General features: G+C 45.8%; 1 protein-coding gene across 1 annotated transcript; it reads right to left on the reverse strand.

The window, feature by feature from the left end:
* Positions 1-3729: 3729 nt before the first annotated feature.
* LOC144825112 (uncharacterized) lies at positions 3730-8619 on the reverse strand. The gene is made up of 3 exons (XM_078683995.1): positions 8547-8619; positions 4929-5395; positions 3730-4629 (listed from the first exon to the last, which is right to left on the reverse strand). The coding sequence occupies exons 2-3, from the start codon at positions 5386-5388 to the stop codon at positions 3863-3865; spliced, it is 1227 nt and encodes a 408-aa protein (XP_078540121.1). The 5' UTR covers positions 5389-5395; positions 8547-8619; the 3' UTR covers positions 3730-3862.
* Positions 8620-11344: the final 2725 nt, after the last annotated feature.

The raw sequence follows: 11344 nt of genomic DNA on the forward strand, positions 1-11344 counted from the left end.
TTTCTAATGATCAACAGGGTTCTCTCTCAAATTCGCCGCCAGTCTTCATCTCTGGTTCTGGTAGCCCCTTTCTGGCAGGCCCAGGTTTGGTTTCCGTCTCTTCTCGAGATGGCTGTGGACTTTCCAGTCCTTCTCCCCTCCTTCCACGATCTTCTACTCAATCCTCAAGGCGAACAACACAGTCTCATTCTCGACAACTCCCTGACGTTGTCGGCCTGGAAAGTTTCCGGCCTTCCTCTTCTAACATCCTCATTTCACAAGAGGCTTCGCTCTTTATCAGCCAGGCCTGGGCCCCTGGAACCTCCAAGGCATACAAATCCGCCTGGTCTATTTGGGCAAGCTGGTGTTTGGAAAGGGACCTCAATCCCATTTCAGCCCCTCTGAATTTTATCATTAATTTCCTTGCTTCTGAGGCAAGCACAGGTAAAGCCTATCGCACTGTGAACCTCTATCGTTCAGCTATTTCTCTCAACCACTCCCAGATTGATGGTAAACCGGTTGGTGCTCACCCTCTCATTTGTCGTCTATTGAAAGGAGTTCGATGTGCAAAACCACCGTTGGCTAAGTATACTTCTTTATGGGATGTTACGGTGGTTTTTAAATTGTTTACAAATTGGCCTGACAATTCTGTTCTTTCACTCAAAATGCTATCTGCCAAGCTTACCATGTTACTGTGTTTAATTTCAATTAAGAGAGTTTCTGATGTTAAGGCTCTGGATATTTCTGCTCGCCAATTCTCTCCTACAGGTGTTTTATTTCAAATACGCAGACGAACTAAGACTAACTTGGATTCAGTGTTTTATCCTTATTTTCCTGCTCATCCCAAATTGTGTGTTGGACAGTGTTTAAAAGTGTATGAAGAACGGACCGCTAATCTCAGAACGCCCTCTCATTCTCAACTCCTTATTTCCTTTCGTAAACCCCATCTCCCTGTCTCTTCTCCTTCCCTCGCCCGTTGGGTCCGTTGGGTCAAGTCTCTTGCCGGAATTGATGTCTCCGTCTTCGGGGCTCATTCGGCCAGGGGGGTCATGGCTTCTAAAGCCTTTTGGTCTGGCTCCCGTTTGGAAGACATTCTGAGATCAGCTGATTGGTCCAATGACAGTATTTTTCGTATGTTCTATTGTAAACCGGTTCATACTGTGGCTTCTGATGTTGTTAATATGCTTTAAACAAGCATAATAGGAGCCTCCGGTCTTGCCATAAAATGTAGATTTTCCTAGTGTTCATGACGGAAAGTCTTAATTTTATTAAAGACATGGAGGCGAGTATTATCCCGCCGCAACTTTACTAACATTCGTTTCTCCCTCCCTACAGCGAATCCAGCCCTGCCACCGGCTTCGTCTTAGGAGATCTACCCTTCGGCTTCTAAGGTCCTCACCTCCACATCCTCCAGCTCCAGTGCTCCTGGATCCTTCTTCTGGTGTCCTGTTTGGTCTTCTTCCTTGGATCCCTCTGGTGCAAGACTTATGTTCCTGGACTTTGGCTTTGTCTTTAATTTTGTTAATTTTTCCTTTATTTAATGACGTTATATGACTTGCTCGACAGCGAAAAGAGGAAGCTGCGCAGTCAGTTAGGGTCTTTATCTGTTAGGTCTTCAGTGATTGGATACTGCACTCTCGTTTTTTCTCATTCCCATGGCCCAGTTTGTTCTCTGGCCCTCTGGGAACTGTAGTTTTTTGCTTATCTTGGCTGCTGTGCAATAAAATGCAAGATTAGAAAGCATAATACTCGCCTCCGTGTCTTTAATAAAATTAAGACTTTCCGTCATGAACACTAGGAAAATCTACATTAATTTCTCGTATAAGAGTAAAACTTTTACCAGCTTACAGTTAAGTTGCGGGTCGTTTGGGTCAAGACACTTTAGTATGGCGGATCTGCAGGTGCGAATGCCCCTAACTTCAAAAAGATTTTTTAACAATAAAAGCGGGTTTGATTTTAAAACAGGACATATGCAGATCAAATGAACAAAGTCCTGCTTCGGTGCAAGACGGTGGGCCATTATATTTCCAGGTTGGTTGATCGGCATTAGTTAGTAGTGACCCAAAGCGTATTGCTAGCAGTTTCCTTTTTAAGTGTATGGAGTATGTTATACTCCGGTATGCCGCAGGTTGTAAAATTTAATATGATTGCAGTACCATCCACGCGTGAGAGCGCTTACTGAATTAAGGGCATATGTATGAAGCTAATTTTTCCTCGCAAACGCTGCGAATCGCTAAAAATAGCGTTTGCGATTAAAAATTAGCAATTTCCAATGTATAAAGCCAAAATCACATCGCAATCTGAGGAATTGCTAAAATAGCGATTCCTTAAATTGTGTGAGTCTGAATTCTGCGATTCCCTTAGCGAATCCTTATTTTGCGACCATCCAGTTAGCGATTATCGCAAAATCAGAAATTGCAAATAAGGAATCGCAATGGAATGTATCAAAAAAGCGCAATTTGCTAATTCACGAAATTCGCAATTTTAGAAATCGCAATTACCACCAAGTGGGAGCAGGTGGTAACCAGGTGCAAAGTATATAAGGAAGCCCACAATGCAACAGACTCTTTTCCACAATGTCTGGGCTGTACGTCATTGCAAGGAGGCGAAGACTGAGAGCTGCTGCGCAGAGGAGGAGACGGCAGGAGAGGATATTCCGTGCGCGCATCACCATCTACCAGCGCACAGAGGACGACATCTACCCCCACTACAGACTGGAGGAAGACAGTACACTAGATTTAATTGAAGAACTCAGACCCTATCTTGAACACCCCACACGCAGGACACAAGCCATCCCCACTCACATCCAGGTCCTGTGTTAACTACACCTGCTGGCCTCAGGTAGTTTTCAGGGGGTGATAGCCACAGCAGGAGGGGTGTCACAAAGTGCCCTGTCGCGCTTTTTCCATGCGTTCCTCGATGCCATGGCACAGAGGATGCAACACCACATTCACTTCCCCAGCACCCCACAGGAACTAGCCCAGACCAAGCAGGACTTTTACACTATTGCCCAATTCCCCCACGTCATAGGATGTATCGATGGGACACATGTCGCAATATCACCCCCCTCAAACAACGAGTACATATTCAGGAACCGGAAATGCCACCATTCACTTAACATACAGGTGGTGTGTGATGCTAAAAACATCATCACTGACATAGTAGCAAAGTATCCAGGCAGCACACATGACTCGTTCATCTTTCGTCACAGTGGGCTATACCGTAGACTCTAGAGGTGAATTTGGCGAGGGATACTTACTAGGTAAATGCATTTAAACATAGGGCACATTTCTACTGACTACCATGTGCAATTCAGTGACTAACCATTTACATTTCAAACCACAGGTGACAGTGCCTATGCAGTTCGGGACTTCATCATGACACCCTACCTCAATCCTGCTACTGCTGGGGAGCGGCGATTCAATCGCGCACACATTTCCACAAGAGGCACCATTGAACGAACTTTTGGCATACTGAAGAGCTGATTCCGATGCATTCATAAAAGCGGAGGAGCACTCCAATACAGCCCGGAAACATGTTGCAAAATAGTGGTAGCATGTGCCATGCTGCACAACATCGCCACCAGGAAAGGCACATCAGTGGAGTTGAGCGAATCCTCTGACGTGGAGGGGCCTGGACCTGGAGGCATGGCAGCTGGTGTCGCTGGTGCTGCAGCTGGCCGCCAGAGGCGTGATGAGATCATGCGCAACTACTTCTAGGGATGAAATAAGGACACAATGACAACTGTAATGTGTGTAACTGTGTTTTAATAGCAGGAGAAACAACGCCACATATCCTCCATGGCAACTACTCACACTCCTAATAACATGCACATGTTAAAGTCACAGTGCAACAAATAAACCGGTGTGACTGCAAAGTCATTCTAATTGTGCGTAGCAGGCCTATTGCTCCTGCCACTACGGCGCCTCTCCATGATGGGTGGTGGGGTGCTGTTACTCCGCACTGCGTCTTCCTCACTGGGAGTAAGTACTCCAGGGCCTGCAGTACGGAGGGCCCGCAGCTCGTCCAGGGCAGATGTTGCCTGCACAACTGCAGTGGCGATATCCTGCATGCCATGTGAGAACTCACGCTGCATTAGGATGCTGCGCCTGGTCTGGACGTTGGTAGCAGAGGCCAATCTATTGATTGCCCATGTATAACGGTCCATGCGCTCCAGCTCTCTACGTTCTGCGCGCAGCTCTCCACGAAGCGCTTGCATGGCACCCCTCACTTCTCCTTGTATGCCCCTGAGCCCTGCCCTCACCTCTCGCTGTAACGCCTTTATGTTTTTTGCTTGCAGGCGCTGCACCTGGAGCATGTTCAATTCCAAGCCTGCGAACACTGATTCATCTGCCTGGTCCCCAAAGCTGCTGGCCGTGCAGTTTCTGCGCCTGGCTGTGCCCTGTAGACCTTGGCTGTCTTGAGGCCTGGACTCCTGCTGTGGCCGTGTGTCTTCGGACTGCAAATTGTTGTTGCTGTCCTCTGCCTCCTCCTCCTTTGGTGGCAGTGGCCTCACTATGTGCCGCCTCTGTTTCTTCAGAGGATTGACAGGGCTATCCTCCCCATCTGATTCTGGCTCCTGCCCTGCGTCTCCAGAGTCTGGATGTTCCCTCACTCTTCCACTGCCTGTTGGCTGTGTAGTTGCTGGTGCTGTGGACAGAACAGCACACATTTATTTATTTTACTCATTTGCAATGTGAAAATAAATTATTTCACAGTTCGGGTTTACATTACTTGTTCATTCCCCTTTCCTGACCTGCACATGCCAAAATTGCCTAGCGTGGCTGGTTTACACAACTTAAATTTACATGTGACTACATCTCCCATAATGCATTGCTGTTACTGCCTTTGTACCTGCTCTAGCATGAAATGTGGGTTCCCCCCCCTCCTCTAGGTTGCTGCAGGGGATCTGGGGGGTGGGGTTTGGGGTGTGATGGCATGCTTCTTACCTGGTCTGGATGTTTGTTGCTCCGAGCTGTCTAGGTCAGCCACGTCCGTCACGCTCTCTGGTACCCGAGTACCCTCCACTAGTTCCTCCGGAGGTGTGGATTCTGGCACAGTTGAGGTCCCTCCACCGGAGGGTCGTGACTGCTCCAGCCTGGCAGCTACCTTTTCTTTAGAACGCTGGCGCAGGTCGTACCAGCGCTTGCGTAGTACATCCACACTCCGGCGTGTCACTCCCACCGCATTCACTTTAGCCTGTATGGCTGCCCAAATGCTTCTTTTCCTGGTCTCTGGCACTTTCCGGGAACTCTTCCCAAACAGCACATCGTGGTTTGGCACCATCTCCTGTATCAGAGTCTCAAGTTCTGTTTCTGAAAATTTAATTTTTCTCTTTCTGGAACATTCTCCTTCCTGCTGTTGCTGCTGCTGTGTTCCAGCCATTTCCATGTTGCCACTTTCAGCCATGGTGTAACTGTGATACAATAAAGATGCCAACAAGGGAATTTGTTCAGAAATTGAATCACAGGTGATTGATCGCATAAACTCTTGAGCTTCTGATCAGCTATATTAAATTAATACCTGCTATTGTTATAATTTGTCACATAGATTTGGACACAGTAATCAAAATACTCAAGAAGAAGAAAAGCTACACGGGTATTGAGTTTGATTAACAATATCTCTTTATATATATTTGTTCTAAAAAGGGTACTATTACAATAAATAAGAAAAAACAAATTTATCAAAAACAAATGGACAAAAAATAAATAAATTGTTCTTCACATCCACTTGCGCTGTAGTCCACTCTTAATAAATAGATAACAATGAATCTTGCACAACCTTAAACAATGATTCAGTTGTCTGAATTATTTAAACTTGGAAGATATGGACAAAAGAGTCGACGTTTCGGCCTTGTGGTTGTTATATCATTAAGGCCATCCTCAGGACAATTCAATCTTTAGAGAGTAGAGACCCCCTGCGTATTGTCTAGATCCACACAGTTCTGGAAGGATGTGTTGACTTGGAGTTTCAAACGACCATCTCTTGTTGAATATTTGAGCATGAAAAGATGATGGGACCAGCGTTTTGAATCAGCGTCTCCACAGTGTATTTGTTCGAAATGCAACTTCTCAAATCAAAGTTTGTCTCGATCGTAGCGTAGTCTCGCGATAAAGTAACTTTAGCAGTTTTCAATCTCCCACTCTCCCTCTCGGTGACTCTCCCTCAGCAGCACTGTTGCAGCATGGGTAGTGATGTCATCAAACTGCACCAGGTTTCCGATTGGCTGATTTGCGAAAATCACTAAATTGCGATTTTTCCCGTTAAGGAATCGCAATTTAGCGATTTTTTGGGTTTAAGGAATCGCTTTTCGGATTCTCACAAATAAATAGCGATTTTACCGAATCGCTATTTATTTGCGATTTGTTACATACATATTGATTTGCGATTCGGAATCTGCGATTCGGTAAAAATCGCTAATTCTGAATCGCAAATCGTGAGCTTCATTCATATGGCCCATAGTTTTGTCTTCCATTAGAGAAAGCCTTTTTCATGCTTTATTCAGTGTTTATCGAAATGTTGTGTACGGTAATTTCAGTTGCCAATGATCTGTCACCTTTGATTTTATTGATAGCTGCAGGTTCTTGTTATAGGCTGATCGAGGGTCATTCTCCTGAGCATTCCAGATAGCGCTATTAAGCGGGTTTTGAAAGTTTGACCAAATTTCTACCATAGTTTTATTGTTGCATACATTCTTGCTAGATGTTGCTGCAGTAGTCCAAATTCTAGGCAGATCTGTGCTAGGGAAGGATTTCGCAGTAGACCAAACACTGTTTTGTACGTCTTTATTTGCATTCTCTCAAAGATTGCTGCTTCTTTGCCGTGTTGAACTTCAGTAGCATAGGCTACGATTGGCAGGAGTTTCACTTTTATGACAGCTAATAATGGTTTAAACGATTGACCGCTTAGACTCTTCGCTAAATTATGTGTTTTAAAATTAAAATCGGTTGTCTCTATGTAGGCCAAGGTATTTGTAGTTTTTGACTCCCTCCAGGTTCATATTACCTAGCTTAAATTGTTGTTGTGCATGCAACCAGTGACTTATGGTCATGACTTTTGTTTTTGCTATGTTTATTTCTAATAAGTTTTCCTTTGCTAAGTTGTTCAGTACATTGATCCCTCTTTGGAGACCTCTTTTGTTTGACTTAGCAGAATTATATCGTCTGCATAGGATAGATGCGTTAGTTGTAGTGGGCCTAGCCGTGGCGGGTGTAAATTCACCTGGTCCAACTTTGGGGAAAGATCGGCCATAAGCAGGTCAAACAGGTGCAGAGCTAAAATGCAGCCTTGTTTCAGACCAGTGTCCGTTTGTATTTTCCTTGTAAGTCTAGTTCCGTCTGCTACTTTAACTTGCCTCCAAGTATTTGTGTACAGCTGCATTATGGCTCGAAGGATAGGGGCTGGGAGACCCCACTGCCTTCATTTCTTCCATAGAATGCCTCTTTTAACTCAAATGCCGCTTTGAAATCTATACAACACACATGTAGACTCTTCTGCTGTTGTATGGTCTTGCCTGAAGAATGGTGCGGAAAGCTCCGTCCCTATCACTCAGTGCACCCGTCCCTATCACTCAGTGCACTTATGTGTGGTGTCTGTAGGGCTTCTATGATTAATCAAACAGTAAGAACAAGGATCTCAAAAATATCTACCATGTAATCAATGATTTAATCATTTTGTACAGTCCTTTACTTGACAAGTTAAACAACCATCATCAAAGTAGTTGCTACAATATAAACAAAAAAGTCACAAATCCAACTGTGAGAAAAAATGAAACATATACAAAGTATAAATCATGTGTTAAGCTTCAATTTAGGCCTGAAACAAATTTCAACCATAAACACAATGCATTTTGGGTGTAACCCTTCATCAGGGGCATATCTGTACTTTTAAAGTCTGTTCTTGAATTTTTGGTATCCACCTGCTGGAACAAGGACAACAACTGTGTAAGCGATGCTCAATGAGATGCAGTGAATGATACTATTATCTGTGCTTGCAGTCACTATCGAAAAAATAGAGTACGATGTATACAGGCTGAAGATAGAGACCATAGCCCAAAAGGTGCAAAAACGAGTGAGAGGATCATAGTTTACCAAACGCAAGAATCACGAGAATCTCAAGGTGACCAATGGTGCTTCTTGAAGTGTCTAACCGTAAAAAGTTGAAAAAGTGGGGTCCACTAAGGGAGAGCCCCTTGTAGATTTAGAGGGTATAGAAACCACCTCCATGGTGAAAACCAAGTGCCCGTGCTTATCTGTGATTGCTTACAGGAAGAATGGGATATGTCGGTAAAATTGCATTCCACGCGCAGCGTGTCTTTTCCTAAGTAGACAAAAACAATATCTAAGAAACAATATGCGATAGTGCAACAACGTGTACACTGTGGTTAAGTCAAACGTGTTATCCAGTGAAAGGTAATTACCTGTGCCGGTAAAAGTGTGGCCCGGATTCCAAAATGTTTATGCTGACGTGCGCAATCTATTTGACAAAAACCGGGCCAACTGTTAGCTTCCGAAAAGGGGGGGAAAGATAACCACCCGTACAACGTTAGGGATTAAAAATCAACTCACCAAGTTTTATCGCGCTAGTCCACAAACTGGTTACGAGGAAACCTCAAGTGTGACTCGGGCTTGAGAACGGTAGTTAAATTACGTGTATGTGGCGTCCGTAAGCCCCATGTGATGCTACCACATGATCGGAACGTTTAAAGGTATATGCACCACTTCAATGTGACCAAGCTTTATTCGTAAAATCACTGGAAAAACCACTAAAAAAACACTGGAACGAAAGTAGAAGGAGTGACCATTTATAATTCTATTACAGGACCGGAGGCTTCGGATTATGCTTCTCTTTCTTATATTTGCCACTCACAGCAGCCAATGAAAAACGTTTTGTATGCAATAAAAACTACATTTCCCATGATGCTTGTACATACATCACATCCTGTATAGCCCCATAAGAGCTGCTGCATCCTGTGTCTCCTCCTCTTTCTTTGCTGCTCACGCAGCCAGTTAAGTGCTCTCTACTTTATGATATGATTAATGTCTTGGTTGACTAACGGATTTATTTGAGGTTAATGCCAGTAGTTTGCGCTCATTGCGCACTGTATTACAGGCCTTGCGTTTAGTTCGCTTGATGTTGCAATGCTTTGCGCTTATATCGCGCTATGTTTCATGCTTGTGGCGTGATTGTGGTTTGTGGGAGCTGGAAGCGCACGTGTTACGTGCAGTCATGGTGCTTAACGAACGGCGCTCCCTAAGTTCAAGACTGCTTGCTGGCGGCGCTCTGGATATACCACAGTATCGATGTTGTCCTCAAATTGCAAAGGGTCCTAGGGGTCTGTGTTGGTGATTTACGCTGCATTTCATGTTTTTCTTGCGTTAGCGCTCGCGGGCGCCATGGGTTGTTTTTACCGCCTTGGAGGGCGGAGCGGCTCCCGCTGGGAGCAGCGTACTCAAGGACGCTTTTATTTGTTACATGGCCTGCGGGCATTACCGCGTTCTTGCAGGGGCTGTGTGCGGCGCCGGATGTGGCGCCTCCTCCTGCAGCGGAGTCTGGCACTTTACCGCTACATCTCCGCAGAGCTTCAGGGCTCGCCTCGATAAAGGCAAGCGCGCGTCGCCTCCTTGCCACGTCCTAGGACTGTGGGTCCGGTGATGTTTCCTCTACGCGGGGGCCCCCCCCCCCTTTTGAAAGGCGCTCTGTGCTCCCGCTGATCAGCGCATGCCGCGCTTCCCTGCCGAGGTCTTCAGGTTTGATCAGCTTCGTGTGGATCGGTCTACACGTGGCCTCGGGGCAAGGTCTGCTGCCTTTGATTTCCATGGTACAGGGTTCGATCCCGGGTGCCCCGAGTCATGTCCGTTTTTTCTATAATGTTATAATTTGTGTTTTCTCACGATTCCAGTTTACTATTCTCCTGGGATATGTTTCGCTGTTTATACTGGACGGCAATATGCACTTGGCAGTTTTTTGGTAGCGCTGATGCAACTTTCAATGGCTCCTGCGGGAGTGGTGAGGTCGCTCTGCTTATGCCGGCGAGATTAATCCTCATGAGGGGCCTAGACTGCCGCAAACTGAATCAAACACTCCTCCTGGAGCTGGAATTCGGCGCTAGAGTGCGCCATGATGTATTAGGTGGATGTGTTTGTGTCTTGATTTGTTGCTCCTGGATGAGGGGCCTAGACTGCCGCAAACTGAATCAAACTCTCCTCCTGGAGCTGGAATTCGGCGCTAGAGTGCGCCATGATGTATTAGGTGAATGTGTTTGTGTCTTGATTTGTTGCTCCTGGATTACATTCCAACGGTGCTCTTTTCCACGTTGCGTAAGTTTCCGGTCACTTCCATGGGGTTGTTTGAATTATTGCGCGGTCACGCGCTGTCTCCGCCAAAGGCTTTCCCTAGTAGCCGAGTGCGGTTATGGAGTCATAACGCTCCGGTGTGCGTAACCCATTTGGGCACAATTTGGGCTTACTTTGGGCACTTTGGCCTACGCACGTCGCAGGCGTCCCTTGTTTGTTTGGTTTGAGGTCCCAGTGCCTCCTGCTTACCTGGGCAGATTCCTGGTAGCCTCCAGGCTTTAACAATAGGCTGGCCCTCGGAGTGCGCACACGCTCCTTGTATTTTACAAAGACTCCCGACGCCCTCTGGGCTGGTATAATGACTACAGCTTTGCTGAGGAGCCGATGCATTATTCATTTCTCTGTTTTAGTGTGCACAGGGTTGGCTCCCCCTCGACTCCTCCATTGCACTGTGCCTTGCACTTCATATATATAGAACATAGATGTCCCTTGAGGATGATGTTGGAATATATGTATGTATATATATATATTTCTATATTGGAGGATGACAACTACTGATAGGAGCGCGAGAGCCTCCTGAACGGATTATGTTGACACCCAGGTTCTTCCCGTTCTTGTGTGGTCAACAGGGCCTCATGTTTGACGTTACCTACCTCAGGGTGACAGGGCTTGATTGACGCCCATTTTGGTCTGCTACCACAATACCTTCAAGAGCCCAAGTAGCGCATGCGTTCGTTTTTGTCTATTTACTTATTATTTTTACGTTGTTAGTTATTGTCTTTATTCTTTTCCATAGTGTTTCCGCAGTTCCTGGCATATAGCGTTCAGGAGAGAGTCTGGTTCTCTCCTTCCCGGCAAGGGCAGTTGTTCCGATAGTGGTACTAAGGGTTGATGCGAGGGATAGGCTATCCCTCCTCAGTTCCCTCTTACCGTCCGAGTGCCGTGTTGTGCTCTCAGGTTCATTGGTTACTTAGAAGTATGGTTGATCTATCCTGGCAGGCCTTGGCCTCCCAGTTCCAGACGTCGGCGGATGGATGTGTTGGGATTGCTCGGTTATAACCTTCATGCAT

This window comes from Lissotriton helveticus, chromosome 3_1, assembly GCF_964261635.1.
Source record: "Lissotriton helveticus chromosome 3_1, aLisHel1.1, whole genome shotgun sequence".
Lineage (NCBI taxonomy): Eukaryota > Metazoa > Chordata > Amphibia > Caudata > Salamandridae > Lissotriton > Lissotriton helveticus.

Coding starts and splice junctions, on each gene's coding strand:
- LOC144825112 (XM_078683995.1), bottom strand. CDS start 5,388: ATGGCTGAAAGTGGCAACATGGAAATGGCTGGAACACAGCAGCAGCAA. Junction 4,630..4,928: donor GCAACAAACATCCAGACCAG/GTAAGAAGCATG, acceptor TTCTGTCCACAG/CACCAGCAACTACACAGCCA.